At 32.0% G+C, this 17,270-nt stretch overlaps 1 protein-coding gene across 2 annotated transcripts in view; it reads left to right on the plus strand.

Annotated features, from left to right (window-relative positions):
- Nucleotides 1-2,351: 2,351 nt before the first annotated feature.
- The window catches only part of LOC135127023 (uncharacterized protein), a 331,051-nt gene continuing 316,132 nt past the window's right edge, over nucleotides 2,352-17,270 (plus strand). The window contains exons 1-3 of one of the 2 annotated variants that reach the window (XM_064053317.1): nucleotides 2,352-2,533; nucleotides 14,941-15,055; nucleotides 15,106-15,177. In XM_064053317.1, the coding sequence (XP_063909387.1) occupies nucleotides 2,456-2,533; nucleotides 14,941-15,055; nucleotides 15,106-15,177 (265 nt within the window). In that variant the 5' untranslated portion in view covers nucleotides 2,352-2,455. Of the gene's footprint in view, nucleotides 2,534-14,771; nucleotides 14,878-14,940; nucleotides 15,056-15,105; nucleotides 15,178-17,270 lie in introns of those variants that run through there. The other variant, XM_064053319.1, reaches the window with a different exon arrangement.

Here is a 17,270-nt window from a genome sequence, read left to right on the forward strand (position 1 = left end):
AAAAATTTTACACATTGTTTTTATAAAAATGTACAACAAATAAAAAACTGTGAGCTATTTCGTGCTTCACCTGTACACTATATCACTTGCTCTTCAAAGTTTCAATAAAGAGGATAGAATAGCATAACCATAGCAATTACCGTATAATAGCAAGGCAAACTAGAATCCCCCTTTGATGCGGTGAGATGTGAGGAGTCGGTCAACATCGCCGAAAAGCATTATTTCAAAGAGAGAAATCAGTAATCGAAACACCGCCAAACGGTCAAAGCCATAGTATAATCTGTCGGGAATAAATTAAAAGGCAGTTAATAGTCGAACGTCGAAGGGATTTTTATGATTGAGGTATAGGATATAATGTGTGTGGCCGCCACGTTTATGATTAAAAATCGGCTCCAAATCCGTCCGTTAAAAGTGTATATGTTTCGAAAACAGTAAAACGCCGATATCTATTTAACAACTTATTCGACAGAGTCGGCCTCCTCATCAGCGGGACCCCAATAGGCAATAAAATTAATCGTTTCTTATTTAACTGCGGCAGCGACAAAAAAAGGGGGTTAAGTGGCGGTTTTCTCGTGGAAAGCTCCCAGAAAAATCGTGTGCTGCCGTTGCTAGAAGAATGCTGCCACTAAATTGAATCTAGTAAGATCTTTCACACATTGTAAAGACACGTCTTTTCTTGGAAGTGTTCTCAACACCGCGTCAAAATTAATCGGATCATCTATCGATTTTATTATGAAGGCAAAGTAATATGATTATAATAGGATTCCTCTCTAATAAAAATGATTTCTGGTTTTTTCACTTTCGGTTTTGCTGATGCACAGTTTTTTGATATATTCAATTACGGTTTTGTGTGAGGCAAATTGAACCGGTGTGGAATTTTTATTATGTAACTACGAAAATTATTATTATTACTATTATTGAAGCAGGCAACAGGTGAAAACTCAATTCGAGCAAGCGCACAGAAGTGAATAAAAGCTATTCTGACACGCTAGTAATGACCTTTTGATCATTTAATTAGTTTTTTATTTTAACTATATACTTAATGTGCCGCAATATTTTTCCAACAATTTTGCCGCTTCCTAAGTTTAGTGGCTCAAATTATAGTTTCGATTCCGAATGGTGAACACCCCCAAATGACTCCCGATTGCATTTACTGGAGATTTTCTTTACCTTTTAGGATTATGAACTATAATTTACAGTCCTATTGACAGGATCTTCAATTCCTACAGGCCATCTGCCCACGCGTGTTGTAAATCTGCAACTTTCTTCCATCATGATGGTTTCGTAAAGTGTTATTGCTCTAATCCTCGGTGCCCAAATAAACCCATCACAAGTCGTTTGGTCAATGTTCACTATTTCGGAATGGAAACATTTTTTATGCCCAAATTACGTTAGTATTTTCAGTTTAGTGTTTCAGCATAATGTAAAAAGTGAAACGGTATTAATATTAACATAAATTTTAGAAAATATGGGATCAAAGTGACACCTTAAATTTGAACATAAAAAATTCATGTAATCTGCAAATATTTGATCTTTATGCCCTTTTTTAAAGCATTTGGCACGTTAACTCTCAACGTCTTTGAACATTAAACAATTTAAAACGTATTTTATTGAGTTGTTATATGTTATGCATTTTAGCAGCGATTCTTTACAGACTGGTGTGTGCAACAACAAAGCAGTACTCTAAAACATTTGATAACAATGTTCTTAATGCAAATTGTTACGAACTATTCCTATGAGAGATTTTAATTTTTTAACAGCATATTTAATCCTGTCTGCGAAGAATTCTTTTGAAGTTTCCAGTGGTTTTATTGTCAGTGTTTGTTAATTTAAATCAGGACTTATTTCTGTCAGAACAAAATTAATGAGCACTGATAAAATTTAACCTTAACTCATTATTTTAGGTTCGCCTGACATACACCTTGTTTATCCATTGTTCGTATCAGTAAGTGCAAAACGAGATTTAGGTTAAAAATTGAACAGGAAACTTTGGGATCGCATCAACTGACAACCACACCTACATTCTGTACACTCTTTTCTTAATTTTGGAAGTAGTCGCTCCGAAAATAGCATACCCGTTCTGGTTTGAGAGTTTTATTGATGTAACTTTAAAAATAACTCAGTCAATCATCTCGATTAAACCAGAATTAAACCCTGCAACGTACTTAAACACGCCACAAATTTCACAATAAATCCCGGCAAGAGAGAAACAAAAAATAATTTTAGATCGAAACATTAAACGCGTTGTTACGAGTCCAGTAGTGCAATAAGATTCGTTTGAGAGGAACTCAACAAAATTCTTCCCGGTCTGATCAGCTTACGGTCAATGAATTAGAGGGTAATTGTGTGTTGGTGCTTAGGGCCGTCTTTAATTCGGTCATAAATAAAACATCGGCTGTGATCTTCGTTTACCCTTCGTCAGTTCCGGCGCCCGTTTAATCTAAAAGATCGCGATATGAATCACGCTCATCCCTCTGTCAACGCCGATGAAGTGGTCTATAATTTGACGCCAGGTTCCGAATTGCCTCTGGAGGTATGTGTCTAACGAGACAACATTGTATTAACCACCATAAAATTGACCTGCCAGACGTAATGCTCGGTTTACAACCCGACGGATGGCCGAATGGTTGCCTATGGTGCGCGAAGTTTATACAGTTATTGTCCTGATGGTTGCATAGAGAGCTGTGATTACAGAGGCAAGAAAATACCTACTAAAATGGAGTTTCTTATGTACCTACTCCCTACGTTTTCCTGTGGTGGAACGTTCAATACATTTTCAGAATGAAATATCTCCTTTATTGTTATGAAACTTTAAATATAACTTGACCACCAATTCCTCTCCATAACAGAATGACAGTTTTTTAAACAGTTTACCATCATATAACTATTTTTTTACTTATTTTGGTCAAATTTTTCATCATGTATTTTTAAAAATCGATATCTCAGTTATTTCTGGAAATTTCGGAACGCCGTTTTGGGCACTGTTTTCATCTTAGACGCTACCTAAGAAACATTATCGACTTTTTTGTCGCAAATGAGATAGGTACAAGAAAATCAGTTTTGACGAAACAATTGCTTTTACTGTATGCCACCTGAGGTCTTTAAAAACCAGTTGTAAAGATTACATAGTTGTGCTAAAAATATTTGTTGTTTACAATAATTTTAGTATCTTTCGTTCTTGGGATGTGTGCTTAAACATTGATTTCTTGTTTTTTCGAAATTTTAAAACAAACAATTTTTATAAAATTTCATAAGAAATAAGTTTTTTCACGTAGATTTTTTTTAATTTAAGGAAAAACCAACCAACACAGTCGTGTAATCTCATTTTATGTAAATCCGAACATTTACAATCATTTAGAACGTAAAGAACTTGAGTGAAAAACGATGTATTCTCTCCTTCCAGACAGTTGGTGGTGCCGTATTAAGAAAGAATTTTATAAATCTTTATTACAAAATGCCTCTTAAATGTTTTGCATTTTAGACGAAGCTTTTAGTTTTCGAAACCGTTCGCATAAATTATCTGAAAAAATTTGTTTATAGTTCTGGCAAATAAAAGTGGGAGATCTAACTTTGAGAGCCAGCATAGGATTACCATAAAAGTATGAACTTCTGTTAAATAATATTTCCTACCCTTCTGTTTATGAGTAAACATTTGCGTGGGACCGGGATGAAGATAAGTCAAACGAAGCGGCATTGAAAATCGGGCCCGACAAGGTAGAAAAGACTGAAGAATTATTTTACTAATGTTTTGTGTACAAGTACCGACGAAAATTATTAGTTTTTTATAAAACCAAGTAAGCTTGTTCAATATTCACTTTTTTTTTTTATCAGAACAAGACCAAATATCACACGAAGCTGAGTTCATTATGAGTTCACGAATGGTCAAGTGACATTCAATGTACTGTTTGTATTTACGCAGTTAGGATAATAACTCAATGATACCCCTTCGCTTGACTCATCTTCATCTCTTTCCTATGCAGGTGTTTATTCATAGAATCCTATGGGGGTTTTAAAAGACATAATATATGCCACTTTTGCTTGCCAGGACTTACTAATAGATTTACCACTTAATTTAAACCTAGTGTTACACTGTACACATCAAATTAACTTCTTATATTTTATTCTAGTTAGAACGACATAAATTGATTTTTAAAATCACAATTAAACCGTATTCAGTCAAAAAATATTTAATACATGTATAGTCTTACAAATTCTATAGCGGTTTTATGGTCTGTTAAAGAGGAACCCCATAAAAGCGTATTTAATTATTTCTCACTTTTTTGTTTCTGTGCTCGTGGTGTGAAGTGTGTTATAGTTTTATCAAAAAATGTGTCGGTCACGGAAATCTGCTCAAGTCTTGAATCATTAAGAAGAAACTGTAGAGGATGAACATTGTCAACACAACAAACCTCGTTGTCACTTGTTATTAGACGCAAAAGAAATGTTCGGAACTTCGAGAACAGCTTAATTGATAAGGATAAACTCTCAAGACTATAACTTGTGGACGAGTGCATTTTATCACTTATTATACGGTCTGACACTTAAATTCTTAAAAAGAGTAAATTTGTTTACAAAAAATTCCGTACTTTTGAGGTGCAATTAAAAATGGCATAGGTTATGCTTTAGAGGCGAGGAAAATGTAATTACATATTCTTTCATTTTTATTTCCCGGGCTTAAGGTAAGGAAGTAATTAGTATTTTGACCGGCGAATCGCTACTTTCAATTTTTCTTGACGTATTACGATCCCTAGAGCATTTGTTTGTCTGACTGTCGTCTGTCATCTGTCATCTGTCTGTCTGCTATGTGTCGTCTGTCGATTTTTATTAAACAGATAATTTCTGAAACTGCCGGACCGGTTGTTGATGCATATTATGCATATCGTGTAGATGATAAAACGCTAACCAAAATTTGTCTAATTCCCCCATCAGAAATTTGATTATGCCATCTTAAAATTTTAAGTAATAATAAATGATATTTAAATTTCATAAAAGAACATACTCCTGCACTTGTGGTTCTCGATTCCGCCTTGAGTTTTTATTCTAGGCATCTAGATTTTCTCAAAAAAATACCAATTATACAGGGTGTTTACTAAACATGCGGCAAAAATTCAGGGGATTATTCTTTTGAGTTATTTTAAGATCTTTTTTGTTCCTGAATAATTTCGGAATTTGTGTTTCGAAGTTACGGGGCGATAAAAGTAAAGTAAAACTATGGTGGACTGCATTGAAAATGAAAAAAAAATTGACAGGGGTAATTAGTGGATGTAATGCAGTAGAAAACAACTCTAATATTTTTGGCAAAGGTCAACAGCCATTGAGAAGAAGATTAGGTGCATGTGTAGTCATCTTGAGCAGTTTTTATATATTAAGAATTTGTACATGAAAAATGAATAAAATGAACTATTTTTTTCGAAAAGTTTTTAGCACCTTGTATCTTCGACACAAAGAGTCTTTATGAAGATCATCCAAAGACAACAAATTTTAAAAAAGGCCCTGAATTTTTGCCACATGTTTAGTAAACACCCTGTATAATAACAAAGTATTATCATTATGAATGGTGAACGCGTTGTATTAGTAAAGCAAAGAACGCGGAGATCACTGGTTTGATACCACTTTTTACTTTTCGAACATAAGCTAGGGAACTATGGTTAATAAAGTTCATTCGGCGAACGGCTACTTTAATGTTTTCTGCTTGTTTGATGATCCCTAATATATGAGAAAATAGGTGGTTTGTTGGTGATTTTATTAAACAACTAATCTCCAAAACCACCGGAGTGATTGTTGTAAAATTTTAGACGTAATATTCGAATATCTCGTAGATACTAAACCTTTAACTAGAATTTGTCTTGTCATTCTCACTAAAAATTGATGATGTCATCTCAAAATTTTCTTCAGTAAATGTTACTTAAATTTTATAAGATAAAATTCTCTTATACTTCAGAACCAGATTTTTTAAATTTTATAGTAACACTATGGACGAATGCCGTGTTCTATAAATGTCAAGGGCCGCATTTTAGGAACGACGTACGCCGTACAATGTAAATGGTGATGCCATACTATACAAATTTTGAACCTTTTATTTTGTAAACTAAAAAAATCTTCTTATCGACGGACAGTGTATGTACTTTGTACATTTTGAACCACGAATGTCGTAGTCATAGATTTAATTTTATCTAATCTATATTTTTTTAGCTTGCTAGGGTTATCATAAAGTAAGTAAATAAAATTTCACAATATCAAAATTTGTATTTTTCGAAAAATGTACTTCAGGAGCGAGGGAATTTATAAAATCTATCTACCAACACAGTCACAGACATAGACAGTATTACAGATTTCTTGAAACGAAAAAGGGGTGTTATTTATGAAGACGGAGATTCTTTTAATGCAAAAATATTTTGAAAGTTTATTGATTAATCTTTTAAAAAAATACACTTCGTGATACTCGTAGTTGGTGCTTTTAAACATTAAAATTTTATTAAATGTATAGGACAATACTGAGAGAACTGAATTTCCATAGTGCTGCCAAAGTCGTCGTAAGAAAAAGAAAAATGTTCACAGATATAGAAACATGTTATTATCAGATTTATCCATTACATTATATCATATTACTTATACCGTGACAACAATAAAAAACACGAGCGAAGACAGCCATGGATTTTTTAAAGTTTGCTTTTGATCCTTGCATTTTCAACTCAAACTTTCAACGGTAATCCGACAAAATTATATCAAAGACCAATTTTAAAAATTCCATGGCTGTCTTTGATCCTCTTTCTATTGATGATGATAAAAAATGATGTACATTTCAATTAACTGGTAAATTACAGAAAAATTGCACAAATTGGTCAAAATTAAAACTGTAATGTATTTTCAGATATTTCTTTTGTAGTTGTGAACTTAACTGAAAGTAACTATTATTATTTAAGTTCACCGATTTTCCGCTTTTTCACAGGTGGATTTTTTCAGTTTTATCGCACACATTTTATTACCGAGGTTGTCAAAATTGTATGAAACATTTTGTTGTACAGTGTTTACGGTTATAATGTAAAAATAGATAAACTTGCAATAGGTACTGAAATACAGCCTTCACGGAGTGCACAAAAGAAACAAAGATTATGTATACAGGTGCTTAAATCCTGGTCTTGTCGGTTCTTGTATGTTGGAATAAATAGATAAATGATAATCTGAATGCTTATGAAAAGGCTTCTTTGCTGAACTGCTTCATAATGGTGAAAATAAGACTTTCCTGTACAAATGCCTATGAAATTAATCAAACGTCATAAAATTAAGTCCCACACTTCCGCTTTGACTGCAACGAAAGACGACTTTTGTTTTTTAAATAGGATTTCAACACCTGTTTTCATTGATTTTTTATTACCAATGGTCGAAACAGTCACAACATAACATAAGCCTTAATAATATAATAAGAACTGAAGGATAAAATCAGATTCAAGCCAAAAAAGTCTGTACAATTTTAGTTTAAAAAAACAGACGGCTACAAATTGACGATGGCAATGATGTATGTCGCCTTTGGATTTTTTTAATTTAAAAAATTGGCTCGGTATTCTCCATACTTTAAAAGTTTTGACGTAAGCTTGGAATGTCCAGAATTATAGGTTAAAGTTATTATTTTTTCTTTGTACTGGATAATACTAATTTTATGCTTTACTGGTAACTCTAAATTTTATTAACTCGTCCTCTTGTAAACAGAAAATTCTGTTAAGCTATCGGTTTATTTCAAAAGCGTATAAATATGCAAATGATCACCTACTTAGTTTTATGGAACGTGAAATATTAAAGTTTACACCAACCCATAAGAAAATACTTTACACAAGTTTAATGTTGTGTTTCATAAAAATTTTATTAACATTTGTAAAAATAATCTGTGTCAAATTTTGAAATTTCAAAAATAGATTACCGAGAACGCGGCAGCAAAATTATACAAGTTTATAAAATGTAACGTTTAACACCTGTTTTCAACATGTCACATTTTATATTTTTTAGTCTTTAGGACAGGTGCATTAGTCATGTATCATATTTAAAAGTTTTTTGTTAAAACCGCCTCTGAGCTATTAGTAGCTAAGAGTAATGGGAGATTCCTGAACTAGAGTAAGATTGATAGTTTGTATATAATTTAAGATACACTTTCTCTGTTAATATTTCTTAAAGTAAATTGTTTAATGAAAACTGCAGCAGGCTATCGCGGTTTTTAAATTTTGCAACATATTACTTATTTTGTGGGATTTTCATAAACTATCCTGATTTATTTTCCTAACAGACTGAACTAAGGTAGATTTGGAAACGTTAGTAATGTTTACACTAGTATACAGGACTGTGTTTCCTTGTTTTTTTATTCGGCGATGACATTTTCCACAAGATGTATGCTTTTATTTGTAGGATTTTATTATATGTACCTACTCCGACTGTCTGTCGTTTGTCTGTTGCTATTTTATCAGACAGATAATTAAACCTCGAATGTATATGAAAATTTTCTTCACATGTCATCAATTTAAAGAGGTGATTTTAGGCTTAAAAAAACGGTGGATTTAGGCCCGAAAAATGTCAAAAAGAATTAGGGAAAATAAAGAGAATATTTAAAATTAGAAATTTCAGTGGGTTTCATTAAAAAAATTGCTAAAATATACAATAAATATATGCAAAATATGCAAGAAAAATTACTTTTCTACACATTAATATTTTTAGATAATACATATTTGGACTTAAACTATACATTTACAGATTAAAACTAACTACGTCGGTGTATTCTATTACCACTGCACCTATCACCAATATGCAATAAATGCAAAAAATAAGTAGGGTTCAAATAAAAGAAAATTCTCAGATACACATTTACGAGTATATACAACTTTCATGCATTTGTCTACAACCAAAATGAAAAAGCATTTGCCCTAGAATTCGATCTTTAGACTGATCATTTTAATTTTAATTTTACGTAATAAGAACGAATTTTTTTGATAAAGACTTTTTTCGAAATGTACATTTCTGTTTCAGTATTATTTCTTTCTACGTTTAGGGGGGGCATGAAGCTTTGTAACTTTATGAAAATTTCGTATGATAACTTACTTTCGATTTTTCTACAAAATATTCCTCAATAATAATAATTATTATCCGTTTCAGCAATGGTGATTCCAGGTTGAATATTCGCGTTTTGCGTTTTGTAAAGTCGGCGCTTTCTTTTTGTGTTTGGCTCGAAATCTTCAGACAAATCGTGTGCTATGTGTCCACCTTTAAGGCAGTCGTAAATTGCTACATATTCAATGACTGTGTAGAAAAAGTGGAGATAATGTTCTGACGCGATCCAATTATACAAATTCTTGAATAAACCGATAATCAGAGGGAACGAAGAAGAAGAAGGAGCCGTGTTGCGTGCCCGACGTTTTGTGTGCGACCTCGGCTCTGTCATTAAGGATCAGAAAAGTCGATCCGGTAAATAAGACTTTAGTAAATTGCACGGTGACAAGAAACTTTGTTTTTGTGAGGAGCTATTTGCTCCATATAATCACGTTCACATACGCCACAGGCTGTCCGGACCACCGCACCCGTCCTGGAATGTCTGCACGGGTTCTTTGATCCCTCTTGTCCGGACCGCGTATACCCTTTTTAACTATTAACACGTATGTAATTATACACAATATATATCAAATTTCGCCCCAAGGCAGGACCTCTTCTATGCATTTTTAACGTGTGCAAATATCGGTTCTAATTTAAAAACCGACCGGACTAAAGCGGCGTTCACCGGATGCAATGTAATCGCTGAAAGTGGTTGGCCGAGACTGCTAACGCAAAAAGAGTTATATCACTCATTTGAAATTTTAGAAAGGCAAATACGTAAAAGTTGAGACTTTTTTCAATAAATGGTTACTTTTATATCAAAAAATTTCGATTGGGTTTATTTTTATAATAAAGAGTTTTTTCAAAAAAGAAGGGGCAGGAAGAGAGTCATACATTTTAGAGAGCTTCTGCTGAAACTTATTATGTCTTTCAATGTGGTTGTGTCATGCAAAATTACCTAAAGAAAAATGCTTATAATTATGCATTAAAGATAATAATACACAAAAAACGTTGAAATTAATATAAATAAAACCAAAAAGCGTAATATTTGGTAACGATAAAGAAGATAATTATTCCATCGAACTTTAAACAATTTTTTGCAAAACTATTGGAAACTGCGAATAAAGCTTAAAATTATTAATTTTTTGTGAACCTAATTTTTATTTTAGTCTTTCTTAAATGCTCTTATTATGAAAAGAATTGTATTTTTTTTACTTAGTATAAAAGGCAATGTCAGCGTATGAAAAAAATTTGAGTTTAATATTAAGCATACTTATTGAGTAACAATTTTATTAGACCAAACCAAAAACAGGTCCAAGTTAGCCAGGAAATAAATGATGAAGAGAATTTCGGGAATAAAGACTATAAAGCGTATTCTAACATTTATCTCAAGATAATTACAATTTGACGATTCCGGTTGGTTTTTTAGTTACGAAATGCTTAAAAAAGAAATTCAGAGATTCAGTTTGAAGCTCTGGACTGAGCTTTCTATGGATTATTGAGTAACCTGAGTCTTCTTGGAACCTCCATATGATGTCAACTTTGTTTATGAAATTTGTCCGTGTCCTTGTTTACTATCAAGTGAAGATGAAGTGAAATTTGAACTACATTTGACAGATATAATTTTAGTTTATGTTTTTTGTTCCCTACTTCTGTTTAAATTTTAAATTACCAAGTTTAGTATCATTTTTTTTTTATTAAATGTATTTTTAATTCCACTTCTTACTATTCTGTTAGACTCTACTTCCTGTTAAAATTTTAACTTTGTCTACGTATCACTTCATACTTTTTAATTTTTACTTTCCGAGCGTAAACTAGAGTACGAAAATAGGTCCCATTTTGTGTCTGTCTCTGTCGTTTTTTATAAGAGAGATAATCTCCAAAACTACCGGACCGATTGTTGTCAAATTTTATGTGTATCTATGGATAGGAATATGCTGTAGATGGCTAAACACTTTGATAACGTCACCTCAAATTTCTCATGATAACAATTTAAATTTAATAGAATAACATACTTTCGTCCTTGGGTTTAGGAATCCGTCTTGAATTGTTTCCTTAGAAATCCAGATGTAAAAAATCAGATTCAGAAGACTTAAAATTAAAGAAATGCAAGAATTTCTTACTACATATATTGTAGTATAATTTATTTTTAAAAGAAATTCAAATTTTGTTTTTTAGGATGTAATGTCATAGGGTCCATCGGGCGACTGGCTACTTTTATATTTTATCGACGTTTCATCACGTCGAGAATACGAAAAAATAGTCTTCCGTTTCCGTCTGTTGGCTGTTTGTTGTCTGTATCGATTTTTGTTAGACGAATAACCCGCAAACTACGTGACCGATTGATTGTTTTCAAATTTTATATACAGGGTGAGTCGCTAAGCGAGTGTTCTTCAATATCTCATTAATTATTAGACTAGAAGAAAAAGTCAAGGACCAAAGTTGTACGGTTCTTCGGTGTAACAGACTTATTTTTAAATGAAACATCCTATATATTTTTACATATTTTGATTAATCTTTTCTTAGGTTTTACAACTATGTTTATTTTTGAAATACCGATGCGACGTTGCCACGTTATTCCAGTTTTCTTGAAATTTTATGTAATGGAAGAGATCACAAAAAAATCGCAATGGGATTATTTCTTATAATATTTTGAGGAAGGATAAGTAAAACTACGCGACTTGTTGTGATATTAATTAAATCAAACTTTAATATGAATGTACAAAAATTTCTAAAATCATACTTTTCAAATATCGATATATCAGTTTTTTCAAATAAATCCCCCTGTATTTTATGACTGCATCTTACTCTAATTTTTTTTCCTATTCTTCTAATATGTCGATATGTTTCTTAACAAAGTAAAAATTTACAGTAACTACCAACTTAATAAAACTTCTTAACAAAAAAGAAAGAGAACAAAAAATAGAATAAGTTCCAGTAACAAAATATAGGGTGTATATGAAAATTTCATCCCATCCTTACCAACTGTTTTTCTTTGACTTGTATTACCTATATTTTTTTACTTTTAAGGGTTATCATCAAATAACTGAAATTTTGCAAAATCAAATTTTATAATTTTTCGGAAAAACTGGATTTTTAGTCCAGTAAAGTATTAAATTGATATTAAATTAAATGGGATTTATTCCATGGGATTTAGGAGACGAGGGAAGTTCTGTCTAATACCCTAGACCAATTTTCTATTTCTACATTATGTGAAAGATTAAACGCTACAAATATTACATACCGAGGTTTTGTCAAATGAGGTGTCAATAATTACGAAGAAATATATTAAGTTTTACATGTACAATGTAACACTAACTGTAATCTTGCTTTGTTCTATGTGGTCATCAAAATGATATGAACATTTCCTCACACAATCTATAAATATATCTTTTGAAAACCATTTTAACTAAAAAAATCTCTATGTCACAACCCTCCAAAATATATTTTCTAACCGAGATTAATTAAAAAATGAATGAGGTTAGGTCACCAACTTTGGGGTTGGGCTAAAAAATTAATTTTCACATGCAGTTCAATAATCACAACGTTACTATACTTCAGAATTAAAAAAAAATATCGATAAAAAATTGAAGGATATTACTGACCCACTTCGGGGTGTATTTTTGAAGTATAAGATAAAAGAACAAATTTCGTTACTGTTCTGCAGTCACATAATCAAAGTTTATGTTTTAGTATCATTTTAAAGAAGTTCGTAATGTAGTTTCTATTCCCCGACGCCGACACAAAAAAGGGGTGTTATAACTCTGAAGTCTATCTGTGGTATCGTAGCTCCCAAAGGGATGAACCGATTTCAGTGCAAAGGTGGGGATATCCCATTGACCATCGTAGCGAATCTTAGCCAATTTTAGATTTTTTTAATACTTGAAACATAACGTTCTATTAGTTTCTTAAATTGACCTCAAAACTATTCCATCCAGCAACCAATAACACTCTTTAGACTAATTTTTTTAGTATGACGTTTTTGGCTTTTAGAATTTGTGATGGGGTTTTGGGTCTATCGGTGTTGGTTTCTCTTATTCCTATTCATGGAAATAATTGTTTTCAAAGGTTTAATGTTTTGTGATAAAATTTTTATTTTCTTTAATTTTTATGATTCCCATGTCTTAAAACTTTAAGTTATGAAAGTTGTATTTTACATGTGTTTTATAGTTACAATTAATATTAAGCTTTTTAAATATTATTACTGAGAAATTGAGAATGCCAGCAGGAAGTGACCGTATTTTGTCTAGGTATACAAAAAATTAAAATATACTTTCTACAGTTCAAGTTTTTGTGCATCATTCTTGATTTTATCATAATTTTATAATAAAATAAAATCAAATTAATGCGACATATATTTAATCGGATCGAATTATCCTTTGCCACATTATATAAAAACATATATCTATTTTATAACCGATTTGTTCAGTTTAAAGCACCGCTTCAGTTACCTTGAATAAAAATTCAAAATATTACTTGCATAATTTATTATATGTAATATTTGTAGTAAGCATTTGGCTTTGATCAAAAAGATTCGTGTAGATTTTTATCTTTAATGGTGAAAACACCAGTACCAAATAGACGAGAACTAAACTAAAAACCGTAGGCATAGTTAATTTGTATCTGTTAAAAAGAAATGTTAATAACAGTCGTTAATTAATTAATATTTCGATAAAGAAATTACGGTAAATCCCACACAAGCGTCTTAATTTTTCACCTTTAGATAATTTTACATAGATAAATTTCAGATGAACGACCGCCAACTCATTATCGCATTTTTACAAAAACGGTTCCAAATTAATAATTTGTTTATCAGTTTAATTCATCAATCAATTTTTTCTCCGCAAGAATGCAGTTTCAGATTTTAATCGTCAATTTGTGTTGTGTAATGTCTTTTTTTTAATTTTGAAACAAAGAATTTGATCGCTCCGCTATATTAATATAAGGAGATTTAGCTTCAGAAAAAGCTCGGTTTATTCCTTTAATTTGTATTTACAGCAACAAAAAAGCAGTTATATAAAGTCGTTGTATGTGTGGTCTCCTTTATTCCGTCGCTTTTAAAGAATGGGACTGAAATGGAGTCGTAAAAGCACACAAGCATTGACTGAGCCTTTTTTCTCAAAATAATTTGTATAAACTGTAAAACGACAATAAAATCAAGCCACAGCTTTAATGTCTTATAAATTAACTTAATTATGTTATCTCTTTTTTGCGCTCTGACAAAAAACGTCGACGCATATAATTAATAATATTCATTAAGTTATTAAATATTCACACCATCACGTTTGACGTATGCCAGGAACCAGATCTGCCATACGTAATAATAAGGAACCTGAAAATTTTGCAACTTTGTACGCATGTTAAAATACGCCTATTGTGTGGATAAATTGCACCGCAGCCTATGAAACTGCATCTGATTTGTTGGCAACATGGTGTGCCATATGTGAGATCGTAACATCAGCAACGCCTAACAAAAATCCGGGATTTATTTTCATTAGTCGGTACCAGCGAGGTTTTGGCGTTTTTTCAATACACCGTAACGGATTCCCCTATTTATTTTTTAAGAGTTTCGCTTCGCCGCCATAATAAAGCCGCTGTCCTCTGTCCTAATCTGACAAATTTATTTCAATGACCCAAAATAACTTGGTGAGGTGCCAATACCACCTGGTTACTACGAAATTTTCGACTGTCATCTCAGTGGAAGTGCGAGCTTCGGGCAAAATTGCTTCCGTTCGTGGCGGACCAATCGCAAATCGATAAACAAACACTACAATGAATTGGGCTGAACCGTTGGCCCAAGTTCAACAAGTACGTTTAACTCTATTTTTGAATTGGGAGGCTCGATTTTAACGAGAGTTTTATTGTTCTCAGCTTTCCGGCGAAAATGCGGAGAGGGAAAGTATCGAACTTGGCGCTTTAGGGGAGAGGACTGGTGATCAACCCTTGAAGGAGGAATCTAGTGGGTGCTTGAACTTTCTGAAGAGGAGTGAGTGGTTTTGTTTTATTTTTAGAGAAAAAACTACGGGTGTGTTTTAGAGTGGAAGAAATTCACCGAAACGAAACGTAGTCGCTATGACGATTTGGATAGTTTGGAACTTTATTATTTGAGTAAGTATTAAATTTTGTGGTTTTGAATTTGCCGCGTTAATGTGCGTCGGGTGTGAAATCTATGAACCACTCGTTGAAGTTTCTGAACATTTACTACAGATTTCGAGAGTTTGGACTAGTTGCAGTGTAAAGAACACTGTAATCTGTTACACATGGGACCTATAGATGGCGCGACAACATACACTACGAGCTATGACAGCTGCAAATTTTTAAATGGAACTCTTACTCTCGCGTAATCAATTTTCCTTTGTTATTAACCTATTGTAGGTTTTGAATTATTAGTAATATTTAAAGTTTTTTTTTTTCTCAGTAGGCAACTAAGTACTCTGTACTGTGTGTCAGTTGTAGTTATTTATCGGTATTGTTACATTAGTTTGATGTGTATTCCACAGAGGTCTCTGTCTTCTGCAGCCTGTATGCAGCCTGTACACCATACCTGCGTTTAATTTTGACAATATTTCCTGCGAAAGTACAGGTTGTCATAAAAAGAACCAAATGTTAAAGAAAATACTGAAAATAGATTCATATCTTTATCAGAAAACAACACTATGTTGAAACAATTTTCACTAAGCGAATATTCTTCACCGTATTGAGGAAGAGATATATGCAATATATTTCTAAAAAAAATAATCCTGACCAGGAATCAAAATTATAAGGGGAAAATTAACTCTTATCCAACCTTTTAGACGCTACTGAAGGACAAATAGCTAAGATTAATTTATTTATTTTAGTAAATCCTAGCAACTGTACCAATAAAACTTTTTGTACGTACCTTTCAATAACACGCTGTATATAGGTAAATTAACTCAAAGCAAAAAGCGGGATCTCAATCATGATCTAATCTATGCCCACCCCTACGTTTTTCGTTAAAATAATTTCATTAACCCATACATATTTAGGCGCCAATAATTTGAAACTGTTAACAAAATGGCGAGAACAGTCGGCCATTTTATTTTCAGAATGAGTTTAACAAAACTCAATAACGTTAAAGTCGTTAATAGAGAATCAACGAACAAAGTAACTATAAAACGCGGTTCATATGTTTTCTAGGAGTTCGTTTACAACTTGTAGTGTCATTTGGTGCCAGAAATCCTAATTCAAAACCAGCTAGAAATTGTGAAATTATTACGATTCCCAATAACCACTGCAGCTTCTCATTATTAACATACCTATTGTTGTGAAATTTTAAATGTAATCTGTCCACAAATTCCACTATATAATACGAAGGTTTTTTTTTAAACAGTTTATTATCACATATTTTTTAAATTTTGTTGAAATTCTTTTTACTGTGTCACATTTTCAACAAAAAAAGTTGACAATGTATCTTTTCACAATGTCACAACCTTAATGATGGGGATACACAATTTGCCCGACTGGTCTTTATAATATCTAAAACTATGTATTTTTGGTAAATTTACACAGAACTTGTTTATAAAGACGTGATATTAGAAAATCGAGGCGAAGGTTTCTCAATTTAATTTGCAACTCGAATCTGGCTATTGTTTACAGAGATATTTAAGAAAGCAATACTTTGTGAGAACCCGAATTTTCTACGCTGTAATGTGTTGGTGTACAAAAAGATACGCTTAGTATTTGTTGTTAATTTTTTCCATTTATTATCGAGTAACTCTTGAAGGAAATGTTCTGACAGAATTATTTTCTTCTTATACAGCCCGTAGAATGCAAAAATACAGGCTTTCTATAAAACACACTGCGGAAATTATCAAATCGAAATATTGTTCGGAAATTTGAAGAGTATTTTAAAATTATTATGCGAAATGAAAAAGCGGTAATTAGATTTGTCTGTCCTCTTTAAATAAATGAATGACGTCATATCGAACCATCGTTGAATACATTTTATTTCTAATGTCTTTTACTGGCGATTTAGTAGTAAAACTGTATTTAGTTTTACGTGTAAGCATTGCCTTAATCAAATTAAGTTAGGTTCATTAAATTTTACAACCTGTCTCTAATGTTATATAATGGATTTATTAGAGTTATTTAATTGAGTTTAGTTCATAAAATAAGCACTTAATAAATAAATTTAGCAATAAATAACTGTTGGAAAATGTGGTAACTAACATTTAAATTGA

The sequence above is a fragment of the Zophobas morio genome, unplaced genomic scaffold (assembly GCF_036711695.1).
Source record: "Zophobas morio isolate AGI-343-1 ecotype UQ-CSIRO unplaced genomic scaffold, CSIRO_AGI_Zmor_V1 ptg000011l, whole genome shotgun sequence".
NCBI classification, from domain to species: Eukaryota; Metazoa; Arthropoda; class Insecta; order Coleoptera; family Tenebrionidae; genus Zophobas; species Zophobas morio.